Genomic DNA, 15,033 nt, shown 5'->3' with positions numbered 1-15,033 from the left:
GGAATCATTTAAAAGCTTATACTGAACAGATTTCAAAGTCTTAAGTGAAAGCTAAATGGTTTCATATGCCAAGAATGTGAAGAAGTATGAAAAAAATGAAAATAAATTGTATTCTTCTGTGGTTTTGGTCATTAGGTGTGCTGACTTTTAGAAAAATAAAATACTCCTTGTCTGCTACTGTTTCAGTGTATTAAGACAATTCAGCAGCTTAATTTTTAGTTTAGATTTTCAACGATTTAGCTTTTGCTCAGTTTCTTTTTAGCTACATAAGCTTAAGATCTGTTTAAGTGTAGCCTCAATTCTCAGTAGTCTTAACTACAAACGGACACAATGGAGGGGACTCTGCATCCACAGGAAACCCACATACCAATAACAGGCTTAAATATTTCCATCCAAGTTTAAATATGTGGTAGAAAGAAAGAAAAAAAAATGCTGTTAAATGTGGGTTTTACAGTAAAACAAACATGGTTCTACCCGTAAATGTGAACCACAGGATGAGGGCAATCCCTCAAAACAAGTGAAACTGCTGATCAGTTCGTAAGGTATTGACCCTAAAGGTTAAATCTTAGCCCTGGGGAGAAATGATTGGGGGGTGGAGGTAGGGGTTGGGGGAGGCTGTACACAAAGGAAGCTGGAATGCAAAGGGTTAATCTACCAAGAATCCCTCTCCCATGTGAACAAAGGGGAAAAAAGTGGGAGGTGGGGGGGCTACAAAGGTTGACGAGAGGGTGAGGAGGGGGAAGGGAGGGGGGGGAGGGGGGGTCCATTCCCTAACCATCTGGATCTATTGTTTCAGAATCGGGGGTGAAGGTTGGAGAGCTGGAGGAGGGGAGAGGCGAGAAGACAGGAAGGGAGGGGGTCACGCCCTCGGTGAGTCTGGTCAACCCCAAGGGTGAGACTCTGTCAGACCTCCCACCTCTGAGAGTCACTTTAAATCATGAATATGGGCAAGTACCCTTAATTAAATTAAAAAGTGGCATTTCCCAAGCACCTTAACTTTTGAATGGTTGCATGTACTGATTTATGTGTTGAGTTTATTATTCTCAAACCTGGATTACAGCTGTTTGTTCACATAACAGTAGTGATTTATTGGAGGGGGGATACACAGTTTAAGATGCACACTGTAAAATGTGTTTACGCAAGTAAAAATCCACATACTCACTCGAAATAAACAAGAATAAAAAGCAAAAAGGCTCTGCTAATAATAGAACAACTGAATAGATCGCTTACCACCACCATGAATGGAGGAATCCGGGGGGCTCGCCTAATGTAATATTCTTCTCCCATCGAATCTGAGAGAAGGAAAAGAAAAAGGGAAAGGAAAAGGAAGCCAGAAGAAAAGAGGTCACTTATGGCCACTAGAGAGGGAGGATTATGTCTGCAGGTCCGAGGTTAAGAACACATAATCAGTTAGTCTCAAACTGTCACTGGTATCGAATGTGAAGATCGGCATCCTTCTGGCTCTGTGCATCACCCTCTTCCCGACTATCTTTCTTCTATTAGCCCTCTACTGTTCCTCTTTTTAATGTAAAGTACAATCATCATCTAGAGTATAGCTTATTAATTTACTTCCTTACACCCAAATGGGCTGTCAGCAGACTTGAGACAATGCAGTTTACAATACACTGCCTATAAACGGCTAGAAATAACATTACTTCACCGGTTCACTAAGATCCCCTGGTTGGACAGTGAGCATGATCCGGTGTAACGTTATAGGATTTCCTTATGAAAAATTTATGCAACACCTTGCACCCTGTAATCATGTTTAGCATGTTTGCACTGACGATGTATGCCTGAGAGGGTACAAGCTGCTATAACACGAGCTACAGGAGGGATCTATCGTGTAAAGCTTGGTAATGCAGGAAGCCGTTTTCCATTCATTAGTAACCAAGGCCAATGTTTCTGGTAACATGTACTTGAACAGGAGTTGGTAAGGTTAAACTATAAGGGTGATTTTCAGGAAAGATGCAAAGAACGAAGGCATTTATAAACCGACCGGGCTCGGTACAGCATAAAAAAGTCGATGTCATGGCTGCCGTCTTACCTCAGACAGGAAGGTCTGTGCTGATTTCTGTGCTCCCACATGTAGCAGGTATTCGTACACATATAACGCCAACCTGAAATGTAAAAGAAAAAGAAAAATTAGTGATATTTTTCAACATTAATGTCAAACTCCTCTGTCTTTGTCTTGCATTTTTAACAAATTAGACAAAAAGAATGAAGATTATGTATCAACAGATCAACGACTGTTCAACTGTGAAGAAGGAACAAACTATTATCAGGAAGTGGCAAGAGTGGGAAAAATAAAAAAAGTCAGGGAGGGTGAAGTCATTTAGAAGTTTCCTCAATCAACAGAGAAGTTGGGTTAACTAAATGTCAGTCAGATATTGTTAGGGTTAAACAGGAAGTACTTTCTGAAAGTTCAGACAAAGGTTCAAACGTTCAGCCATCAGGCTAACCTATAACATCATGCAGCAACAGAAGACTGGACTTACAATGACCAACCTAAGATTTTGCTTGTGTTATTATAGTTCTTTTCATTACAGTGAATAGTTCTATTAATACAAGTAAATATCCCAGTATTACACTCCATACTATGCATACATGCATACTCATAACACTGCTGTACATTTACAATTTAACTTAGGTGGATTTGACTCTTCTATTTGGATTTTTTTTTAATTATTAAATAAATAATAAAAACTTACAGTAGTGATTTTTTTAAAGTAATGCATATGGCCTTGCTAAAGCATCTGGACATTTTGTCATAACCTCATCACCTCCTCACTTGGTGATTAATTTGATTCGTCTTTATGGGTCTTTACACTACAGTAAAAACAAAAGGGGCAAAATGAACCTTCAGTTCCTTAAACACTTCCTGGACATTAGTTCCTTGAGCTCAAAGTTCCGGAGACTTGGAGCTCCTCCGTATTGTTATCTTCACTTTATTTCGGGATGGCTGTAAAGTCACTGAAGAAAAACAAAAGCTCCTGTGACTGAAGCTCTACAGCGCCTCTGTTCTCCTAGACCATAAATCTCACTTAAACATTCTGGGACTCCAGGTGGTCTGTATAGTTTGCTATACTTTACTGCTTCTGTGCATTTTATTAAGCCTAATTATCCAAACTCCTTTAATCACAACAAAACCTAAAGACAGTCAGACTCTTTGAAGAATACGCTTCTATTCAAAGCACCACATACCAGCAGAAATAGCTGCACATGACAGGCATTCCCAATCGTTCCAACCATATTTTAAAAGCTCTTGTCAAACTTTTCAAAATCGCTGCTATTATAACAGGCCAGCAACATTTGAAAATGGCAATCCACCAGGGTCTATTAACAGACAGACATCCATGCTGTGGAGTGGGAAACCCCCATTGGCCCAACATTGTACTCCTAACTCCTTCACTTAGTCATGTTTAATAGGCTGTTAATGGACCATCAATCGACCAGCAGTGTGGATATGACAGTGCCCCGTATGCCCAGAGCAGACAGTCCTCTGACAGCCCAATAAGGTCCTAATGAGAAGGACAGTAGCTTAGTGTCATAGTCCCTATCATTAGTCGATGAACTGATCAATGACACATGATTTTGAGATAATTAGGATGTTGTTCAGTTTGTTTTCAACCACTGACAGCTTTTTTTCCCCCCCAATTCTGTCTTCGTTTCCAAAGTTACTTCTTCATAAGATGAAATATCTATTAAAACATATTTAATGCATTTAAGTCTCTTAAGAAGATGCTAAAGAGGAAGTTCTATCAGCATTCAATGAAAATAAAATGGATAAAGACAGTTTAATAACCGCCGAGGTTGCAAATACTCAAATTACCCTTAGGTTTGTGCATAGCTGTGGTCCTGAAGTGCATATGGACTAAGATTAAACCTTGGGGTGTGTCTATAAAAAGAAAATTAATCCACCACTATTATTAGGACCATCGACTGGAGGCTCAGAAATCATTTGTCAAATGTTCTCAAATGTTTAGGCTTGACGCGTCATCTCTTGGTCACAATCTGGTAAATGTAAAATTTATTCTGACTAATCAGGACGCCTGATGGCGCGACCCTGTGATTTGGGGATAGTTATGGTGGGTTTATATCACAGTTTTCTGATTTTCTATTAACCAATCAATAAAGCTGATGAGTGCATGCTGTACATTAGTCAAGTGCTGGCTTGTTTTAAACTTCACTCCATCAACATAATATTATTTTTATGAAATTTGTTTGTTTTTTTAATTGAAGTCAATCTGAAATCTTTAGATTAACAGTCAAAACAAGTATAACAATTAACTCCAAATTTCTGTCATTGGGATAAAGGTCAATTTTATGTGACAGCTCACCTGTTTTAAGTGAAGTAACAAATATTTGCTAACTGATCCTGTCCAACTATTTACTATACATTTACATGTAGCACAGCTGCCTGTACTTCATGTCTAAATGTGTGCAAGTGTCTCACCTGCTTTCTGACGCTGCAGACAGACATGCAAAAAAGGTTTAAGCAAGGACTTCTAGAAATAGCTTGAAGCAACTAGCTTGAGCTCCAGTACATGTTTTGTCAAACCCCCAGATTACTGTTCTTACTTAAAAGTAAAAGAATTACTTGCTGTAACAAGACTTCCTTAGGTGAACCTGTGGAAGGATCACTAGCAGTTGCCTCCAGCTGCTTGTGTCTGGAGATGACAGAGGGCCTCACCCCAGTCCCGTTCCAGGACATGCGACTGCCCTCGTGGACATCCCTCGGAAAACTGTAGGTTTTTACAACCCTGTTTACATTTAGTTTTTCCATTCTAAATATCAAAATCATCCAACTTGATTTCAAAAAAATGTTTAGAAGCTCAATAAAAGTATGAAGTTGGTTCAACTGCCATTGTGCTAGTATTCAGAATTATCCAGTGTTAGCTATGGGGATGTTAAACTGCACTTGTTTCCTTATTCTTGTCTCTTTTAGGAGTATGTTTTGCAAATCATCCCAGGCTATAAACACAATCATGTAGAGCATTGTTCTTTAAACTAATAACCTGTACTGAAGGAAAAAAAATTAAATAAATGCGCTTAAAATAAACATCCAGATAGTAAAGCAATGAACAAATTCTCTGTGAGGTTCAAGGCTTAATAACAGAAATGGAAAAAAAAACTGCCATGGGTTACGTTAAGAGATATGATCTGTGACTGACCTGTACTTACTACAAATGGTATGCAAATGTTTAAAATATGCATTGTTAGTATGCAAATGTAGTCTGTGAAAGATATGAATAGGCAAATAGACAGTAACAGCAGTGATGTTAGTCCCTACATGTTCAAACCTTGTCCTTCACGAGAGAAAACAGGCAGAAGACATTTACGGGGCTAGTGAGCGGATTTTAATGCATGTTTCTTAAAAGTTAAGCAGAACACATTATGTGTATGATTTAACACAAGATATCAAACTGAAGGTGGCAAATTCATCATCATCCATGACCAGCTCTGAGTGTCATTCATATATTTCATACATATATACACATGTATATAACCATCAATACACCCGTTCACCAACATTGTTGGACTCAAAACCTGCAAACTTCCAAGACTGCTCACACAATGTATGTATAAGCCTATAGAGACTGTAAGCCACCTTAGAGTCCTGCATGCCGCTATGCGTCGTTGGCATTCAAGTGGGTCGACATGAGGTGCACAACCTTCTGTCCTCTTGACCTGAGCTTAATAATATAATATGCACTGTATACTAGCGCTGCAACAAGTTGGAAATTCTGGGCCAGAACTAATGATTGAAATAATTTAGACAGTAGTGGAAACCGATTTGTTTTTGTAATTTTCCACTGTACCCTTTGTGTCAGGTAAGCAAAGATCTGCGTATTAATCATAAAGTTGTCAACCGATTTTGAATGAGCTCAAATTGTGTTTGTAACTAATAAACCTGGATCCCAGATACAGAAAACTATAAATGGAGTCTAACCAATGGCAGTAACATTAGCCGACAATAAACTGGTACATTCCTATTGGTTGCTACTTTGAATAGATTTAAGTGATCTGTCTAGGCGGGAATTTCAATAAAAGAAACATTTTGCAACTACCCAACTTGTCTTAAAAGTTAAGAGTGCGAGACCAAGAGAGAACAGAAACTGAAAGTTTCTTTGTAAACACACATCCCAGCTGCAGACACTGTTTTCAGTCAACAATAATGACACATGTGTTACATAAGGCTAAACTATCAATGGGTCAGTCCAGGTTGAACATGTATCATTAGTAGTCCTGCACTTCATGCGGAAAGAGATAACAGTTTCAAAGTGCTGCTTTCTCTGCGTATGTACAGTGGGCTGACCTGCTTGGAAGGTAATAAATAACCGAGGGTGTTTCCCTGTTGCAGATAGTCACAGAGATAAGAGCACATAAATGAACAGGCAGACATATCGATGAACAAACAAACAAAGCACAACTGGCCTTGACTTCTTCGCAGAAGAATTCATATTTTTTATTATATTCCATGATAAATAAATCTCTCATAGTGCACTGATATTTCAAAAGGAAGAAACCATCCCGAGTGCAACCACTTAATTCAAAACAGACAGCGTGGCAGATTAGTTGTTGTACAAATAACCAATGCTCTTATGAGGCTAAAGGCTGCACTTCTGCTGAAACAAACACACGCGAACACTTGACCACTTTAGCCAGGGGAATCTGACCACTTTCTGAGGCTCCTAGCAATTTGTAGGTCACAGAGCTCTCTGTGACCGCTGGTGTAGAGTGTAAGTCACTGCCACTTGCAGGTCAGTCTAGCATTGAGCCACACACAAGCACCTACAACGCACACACACATGCTATGCATCATAGAGCTTTCTACCTCTGCACCTCAACACCCGCAGATTCCTTGGATTTAAAACCAGTTTTAAATATTTTTGAAATGCCTGGCAAAAGCTCACAGGAAGCTTTAGGATACAGCAAGTGCTTCAAATATTGATACTGTCTGCATGTCCCTGCACACTGCAGGCTTACAGGCTTCCTCAATACATGTGCATCCTTACACAGGAGTTTTGACTGGAAGGAAACGGGTAAGGACTTGGTGTTACATCTGGGGATGGGAGGTTCACGATGCAGATGCCCCCCAAGAGGCCTTCAATGAATTTTTTATGTGTGGTGTGTATGTGTGTGGGGTTTTTTGTATGTGGGCTGCAAGAAGGGGCAGCTTGTGTGTGCACCTGGCCTACTGCATTATTAAAGCTCAGAAGCTTGGACATAGAAAAAGAAAGAGAAGTTTAAGGTGAGGAGCCACTAGCGGTTGGTGGAGTGAAGGGAGAGACGAAAAAATGGCTTTGACTGGAACAAAAACGGGAACATGCCCAGTATTACAGTGGAGGGAACAGCAGGTGGTACAGGAGATTAGAGAAGCAGTCAAGTAGCAGTGTGTGATATTATATTCATCAGGGGAGGTTAAAAAACTGAAGCAACCCTTTTTCTGCCAATTGTTAAGGTTGTGTGGCCTCCACATAGCTTGACTCGTACGCTACTTGGTTGGTATTCTCTCTCCTGCTTTAAGAAAATTTTTCTTCCTTCTTCCACTTCATGTGAGGTGCCCTTTGACCTCCCTGCCCACTACGCTCTTATACATTTAAAGATGGGACATCTGCGCGTGCATAAACTCACTTCCACAGAGAGAGAAATCTCCCTGATGTACACGGTCGGCACACCTGACATCCTGCCTGAGGCTCCCGACAAAACCCCCTCTTTAAACATGGATGAGCCTGCCCACCATATCTCCCTCTCTTCTGTCTCCTTCTTTCTCTTCTGTCTCTCTCAACTCTGACGCAAAGCTGAGAGCAGCTGCTTCAGTCTGTCTCAATAATTCAACACTGAAGTGAGGGATGAAGAGACTGAGGAGCAGCAGTGGATGGGGAAGTGAGAGTTGGGAGGCAGATGGAGAAAAGAGGTGTAAAAGCCACGCACAGAGGAAAAGAATAAAGCAGATGGCTTCACAAATGACAGAATAGAAGGTGTGGGGTAACGTGGCGCCTGCTGATCTTCATGCAAACATGCACACGAGTCTCACAATTTGGTCCCACTTCAGCTCAGACCGGTCCGGCAAGTCAGAGCTGATGTGTCCAACTCATCCGCTCTGAGGACGAATCGATAAGCATTGACCTGTGTGAAAGCTCTTCCCTCTTCCTTTTTCTTCAGCAGGATATTTAACCGTAGAGAATCCGACCCCACTGTGGACCATTTGCAAAGCACAACACTCCCAAACTGTTAAATCTAACCAAAGTTTAACGAATCTTAATAAATGTCCCAATGCGCTTTGCTAGCTGTGACTTTTAGGAAAGGAAGTTCACTGCAGAGAAGCGTGTCTTCTATTTCGGAACCAGTGCACATGGGGTTTTTACAAATCTTTTTGAGACTAACGTGAAAGCTCCGAAACTCACAGGAGTGTTGCTAAACGTGCGGCACGTATCTTCAGAGCGAACAACAAGGCACCGAGACAGAGGCACACAGACAAAGGGATTGGAGGGCTACAGCTAACGCCATCTAAGTTTCCCAACAAAACAAAAACCAACCACTATAAAAGGCCCATGTGGAACTCCTACGGTTTAAAAAAAAAAAAAGCGGCGGCATTTTTGTGAGCACTTTGTCCCCGCCGGCGCTTCGCACAACTCGGGATGACTGCAGAAAATCTCCACGGGCCACAAAAGTTAAAGAGGAGGCGCAGCTCCCCTTTACGCGGAGACCGCAAGCGGCTGTTCGCTGGCCGAACACGGGCATCGCTACAATGTAACCAGTCTGGGTTTCTGGAACAATTCTCGAGCACGTTCCGCTGCTAGTTTTTAACAAAGCCCCAAACAGCTGTATTCTATTTATACCTGCTGCTTCAGCGAGGCGACACAAAGCATGCTAGCTACAATGCACGGCGTCGCTCCAAATGCATTGTTCCTCACACTGTGGGGCGAGGGGCAAAGAGATGGACGTGGGATCCCCATCAATGCTCCCGAGTGCACGTTCAGACATTATCGCTGGAAGCACGCGCAGAAAACACTCCCTGCAGGTAAAAGTGGAGCAACTTTAGTTGCTCAAACTGCCGCTTCTCTCTCTTTTTCCTTTTTTTGTACTTGAGAGAAAACAAGAAAGACAAGAGTGAAATTGGCAGTGCAGCTAGCCACTTGGGCTAACTTAGCAGCCATGCCTGTAGTTGGGAGGATGCATAAGAAGAAAGGTAGAGGCACGAGTACAAACAAAGTGGCAAACACGAAGAATAAAGTAGCACAGCTTTCACTTGAAGTAGCCGGTAAATTTTAGAAAAGAGCTCCAGTAACATGCGTGACTCCGCTGGAGTGACTGAACTGCTCCACATCAGTTAGCAAGTTGAGCCACCTTAGCACACTTCTTTGCTGGATTTCAGTTGTGACAGTGCAATATTGTACTTACTTTTCTCTTGCTTGGCTATCGGAGGGGACAACAGCTCCTTTTCCTTTGCCGTACATCTTGGAGGCTGTTCTGATACTTTATTTTATCCCACTCGACACCTGTCAAAGAAAGCTACCAGGAAAACCTACTATCTCCATAGCTACCTAGTTAGTGTTGTCTCCCTATCTCTCCCTTGCGCTCTCTTTGCTCCGGTTTCCTTTTTTTCTACATCCCCAACATTGCCCACAAATCAGGCAGGGTTTCAGCCGGGGGGAACTTGAAACAGTCCGCTGGTGGAGCGTTTTTTTTTTTTTTCAATCGCTGTTCCTGGATTCAGCTCACGCCCCCCCTGTTGCGAGACGGTGGGGGCTTCTTAAAGGCGCAGTGACTCAGTTTTTGTCGACTTCGCTGAAGTTCAAGTTCTTTTTGATGGCCTTCAAATTCAGGCCTTACATTACATGTGAGTTCATATACAGCACAAGATTATTCAGATTGAATGCTTTTGGTGTTTTTAAACATTTTCTAAGCAATTATATGTCAATATGTATCCTGCTAAAGATTCAGGGCTTCATTTTGCCACAGCAGATGGGGGCTTGATAGTCCCAAATACCCACCCTTGTTGACCTGTGTACCTCTAAATTACCCCTGTGGCCAGTCATAGCACCAGTCATGCAGTGACACCGTATAGGGCAACCAGACACCCCAGTCCTGTGCGCACAGAAAAAGATGTCTGTTATTACCTTTGACTGCTGAGCCTTCGGACAGTCGGCGTACACCACTCATAGATGCTATCATGCTGACATATAAGTGCAAATCAGAAGCCTTTAGTGTTTTTATTTTATTGTATTTTATTTTCCATGCAATACTTCTCTATTGCCTCCCAAACTAGTGTTCTCTGACCTCAACGGCCCTTAAAGGAGGAGGAGTAGGAACACAAGTAATTGAAGAAAACTCTTATTCTGCTATAATTTAATCTTTTTAATTTTGTTTTGTTGTGCAATCAGTACGGTCAGCTGCTTAAAGCACATAATTCACTCATTGTGTGTCTAAAGTGTCCCGAGGTATAAAATATTATCAATTTTATGCGTTCTGGAAGATAAAGAAGTAGTTTTAGCGTCACTAGCAGACAAATACACCCACTGTATATACAGATGATAAAATTATCCTAATCTGTTTAGTCTTTTTCCAGTTTTATCTCTCTTTATTCACAAACCTTATCATAAGGCCAAAAAAAGTTTCTTATATATTCAAAGAATATTTGGGACAACACGTGTTGTCTCAATTTCAAAGGACTCTTACTATTTCACTAATGCAACATTTTTTACACACTGTAAAATGTGATCATCTCTGTGATCTTGTATCAACATGCTTATAGTTTATACAGTAAAAATAAAATAATTAAAAAGTGACCATCTTATGAAGACACAGGGATGAGAGCATTAAGGAATTATCACTGTTCACTAGCTCCAAGTTATATTTGTTTTATGCTTGTAGACACACAAGCTTCGTTTCAATTTAATATAATATTAATACTAATAAAAAATAATTGATTATCCAGGTACGGGGCTGGCGCTTGATATATAATGCGTTAGTTTGTGTCATGTCCCTTTAAGAGTGTGTAGAGGGCTGTTTCAGAGTTTGTGTGTGCACATGGGTCTGTGTGTGTATATGTGTGTAAGGCAGGGACAGGCAGTGTGTTCTGTTTTCGTGCTACTAGCTGTGGGAAGGACACAGCTGACTGTCTGCGGGCGTGCACGCCTGCGCGCACGGCGCAGTGTGTATGCGCGGAGGCAGGCGCACGAATTTCTGTGTGCGTGAGAGTTAGAGAGAGAGAGAGAGAGAAGGGTGGGAGAGAGAGAGAAATATTTCTGTATGTGTGGTAAGCCTTTTTTTTCTACATGAGCATGTACCTCATGATGAGCAGACATTATATGAAAGAACAGAGGAACAACAGATAAAAAACACTAGCGAGGAGCATCATTTTTATGGATGACCAAAACATTTTTCCTCGGTGAACTAGTGAATGTAACATAGCAACAAAGAAACACTGAGTGATGCAACAGACATAAGAGTGTTGGGATTTTTCCAAGGGACATACAGTATACCCTGACAATAAGAATACATTTATTTGCAGCCTATTTAAACTCACTCAAATATGACTGGGCACTTAAGCTGTGGACTGCTATTTGTCTTAAGCTTAATGGTTTCATATTTGCATGCAGTGTAATGTTTGCAATAAAGCAGCTAAAGACTGCTTTCATGTGCAAACACGGGAAGGTCTTCAAAAAGTTTCCTTCTCCTAGAGTTGGGCAGATCATTCCAAATATCGACACTACTGATACCAACGCTGGTATTGGTATCAGATACTAGTATGATAGCATCGATACTACGTTCAGCGTGTAGCCCACTGAATTGTGTTAAATAATTGTCGCATCCAAATATGATTTATGACCTATTGCACCGTTAAACAACAGAACAACATTTACATTCCAGGTCTCCAAAAAAGAAACAGTTTCAAAATACAAGAAAAACTAAAAGGTGTTTTTTGTTGTTTTAACTAATTATTGTAGAACACGTAAATCACGGTGGTCATTAAAATGTGTCCCGAATTAAGTAAATTGATGACGATTCATTTCGTGAATCGCAGCACATTGCTTTGCCCTACATAAGCTACCTTAACAGGTTAAAAATATCGGTACCGGTATCAGTATTGGTATTGGCAGTACTCGGATCAATACCGAAGTTTGTATTGCTCAGCACTACTACTTTGAAATGAGATGTTGTTTTCAGATTCTTCTACTCTGGTAATGACTTTATAAAAGAAGGGTGTCAAAGTGTGGACAGAGAGCCGAAAGAGGAAGAAGAATATGCATTTTCAAATTTAGCCAGCTGAACTCTGAGAGAGAAGGGGAAAGTGAGAAAGTGATGGTGTAGGTATCTTTTAAGCTCTAGACCACAAACTCTATCACTGTCTCATCATAGCACCAATATTGATCCAAGAACCCAATGATCCCCGGGAACACTGGCTCTTCCTCTTTTGCAGAGAATAAACACAAGCAGCGTCACTGCGTATTGTGTGTCTGTCTCTCCGTTTCAAATGCAGATAAGGCTGTTGGGCTTTTGTCGTCGTGCTTTCCCTCTATATATGATAATTTTATTCAATATTGGATGAAATGAAATCAGGGTGATTTGGAACCAAGCTGATGTTACATCTTGCATCAACAATGGTGTGCAATGTTTTACAGAAAATGGTAAATATAAATCGTCCGATCACATCGCAGCTGAAATGTCATAAAAACAGTTACTGTTACGGATCAGCTGTATTTAACAACTTTTTTTCTGGTTTGACAAGTTTTCTTCTGTTTGGCAGAGATTATGGGTTCATTTATGTGTTTTTTGCATTTAGTCCACGCACCATACAACATATGTCAATCTTTATTTGGTGCATTATTGGGTTTGCTGTCATCTGAACTACCATTATCCTCCCTTTCTTTCCACTCCATCCTTTCTCCATCACTTTCTTGCTTCTCCCAACATGCTCTCTTTCTCTCTTTATCTTCCTCTCTGTCTTTCCTTCTCTTCCACATCATCCTGCTCTCCTCTGACCCACTTTAATGCCTTCTTGCCACTATCTCCCTCTGTTCTTCCCCATGCACCCACATCCTTCATCTCTATCTCTGTCTCTCTCGCATTCTCCTCCCCCCTTCCTGTTCTTCCTCCATTTCACTTCTTCCTGTTCATGCTTCTCCACCCTCCTTCCATTCCATCTCCTATTTCTGTTCCTTCTTCTGCTTCTTCTTCCTTCCGCGTCTTCCTCGCCCCTCACCTTCTTCTGCCACTTCCTCTACTCCCCCCCTTCCGATGCATCTGCATCTCTACATTCTTGTGCAGTCTCACTGAGCATTTTCACTTTCTTTTCCCTCTCTGTCTTTGTGTTTTTTGCCTTTTTGTTCTTCATCGCTCCCACTCTTTCCTCGTCTTTGTCTTCCTCCCCTTTTTCCTCCCCCTCTGCCCTTCTCCCTCATCTTTCCACCTTGTCCCCCCCCCCCCCCCTCCCCACCACCACCAGCCCTCACCTCCCTCCTTTCTCCTTCCACCATGAGTCATGTTGTGCTCTCTCTTTCTGCTCCCCTCACTACGCCACAGAGCCATTCAGGACAGACATTCATCAGCGGCCTGAGATGATAGATGCTGCTCACCACAGCTCCAGCAGCCAGTTAGCCTGGGGTGATGCCTTATGCATACAGATATCACCTGGCTAGCTGTAGTCTACTGCTTCGCCCAGGATCGAATACACACAAATGCTCTCAAGTTTACGCACGCACATACTGCGTTGCCTGGTGTCTAGGACTGGCTCTGTGTGAAATGGAAAAGTTTGGAGCACGGAAGACTTCGCCGATAACTATATTCGCCCTTAACATAAGTGTAGACAAGTGTGCACGCAGTAGTGTTGGAATGGATTTTATCTGTGTGTATACGCGTGTGTGTTCTGGAGAGCGCTAGGTATGTAAACTCCAGGGGAGTTAGGTTAATTGGGTCTGAAAAAGAGGTGGGTGTGTCTTTCTCCTCTATGACAGGCTTATTTACATAGCAAAGCTGTAATTACCCTAACGAAGCCCCTATCCTATCAGGGAGATTGCACACACACACATACACACACGTGCAAGCCCCAAACAGGTTTGAGCTCAATCATGCCAAACCTGTATTTTTCATCACTCCAGATCCCTCTCAGAAGCATTCCATTCACATGTTCATTTCTAATTGAATGGCATCCTTTGCGGTGCCAATCAGTCGGTTTGTTGGAATTTCTCTATCAGAGCTCATTGGCTTCTAAGAGAGATATGGGACTCCTTCCAACACTTAGCAATCACTTCCTTCCTCCCCCCTCCCCACCGTTTTCTTTTGTCAGAACAGGCTTTTTCTTTGTGAGTTAATGCAGGAAAAAAAAAGATTTTCTTGTGCGATATCAATTTAAGTCACGAATCCAACCCATTGTTGCAAATAACGAGAAGACGTAAGAACACCGTCGACATTTCAGGGACTCTATTAACTATTAAACTAGATGAAGGTAAGTTAAACCCTATGTTACCCATGTAGTGGTGCTTATTTAAGCAGTTTGTTAAACCTTTCAACAGATTTCTGTCATCAGTGTGTTATTTATGAATGAAATAGATGTACGTAGCACAAGACTGAGGTTTCAGATGATTTACAGAACAGAAAGTGTGTTTTTATCTCCTTTTTTTTTTTACTTTAGTAAATAACTAGATAAGACTTGCAGGCCTCTGAAATTGGTCAAAGGATTCCAAAAAAAAAAAACACTTTCTACTCGATTTCCGCAACATGTCGACATAAATGACCCGTGACAAGCTAAAAAAGAGCGCCAGTAATCAAATAAGACCAAAAAAGAGAGAGAAAGTTGTGTTATTGAATTATGCTATCGCAGCTTTTCATCTACAATTGACTTCTCCCTTCACAGACATACAAAGATGTTGTCCTTTTTTAAAATGTGTCTCTCATTTAGATACTGTCACATAAATATAGGAAAAGGCAGTAAATAAATGAATGAATAAATAATGGAGAACGTGACAGACAGCCCTCCTCCTGCAGCTCCCCCCTCTCCTCTCGGAGACCCTTCACAGACAAACATGC

At 41.3% G+C, this 15,033-nt stretch overlaps 1 protein-coding gene across 4 annotated transcripts in view; it reads right to left on the bottom strand.

The window, feature by feature from the left end:
- LOC113011928 (single-stranded DNA-binding protein 3) overlaps positions 1 to 9,673 on the bottom strand; it is a 36,159-nt gene extending 26,486 nt beyond the window's left edge. For all 4 annotated transcript variants that reach the window (XM_026151796.2, XM_026151794.2, XM_026151795.2 and 1 more), the window contains exons 1-3: positions 9,406 to 9,673; positions 2,045 to 2,117; positions 1,231 to 1,292 (exon numbers count right to left, since the gene is read on the bottom strand). In XM_026151796.2, the coding sequence (XP_026007581.1) occupies positions 1,231 to 1,292; positions 2,045 to 2,117; positions 9,406 to 9,461 (191 nt within the window). In that variant the 5' untranslated portion in view covers positions 9,462 to 9,673. The remainder of the gene's footprint in view (positions 1 to 1,230; positions 1,293 to 2,044; positions 2,118 to 9,405) is intronic.
- Positions 9,674 to 15,033: the final 5,360 nt, after the last annotated feature.

This window comes from Astatotilapia calliptera, chromosome 19 (assembly GCF_964374335.1).
Source record: "Astatotilapia calliptera chromosome 19, fAstCal68.1, whole genome shotgun sequence".
NCBI classification, from domain to species: domain Eukaryota; kingdom Metazoa; phylum Chordata; class Actinopteri; order Cichliformes; family Cichlidae; genus Astatotilapia; species Astatotilapia calliptera.
The sequence above is the reverse complement of the archived record's forward strand: the minus strand, read 5'-3'. Positions and strand labels throughout refer to the sequence as shown.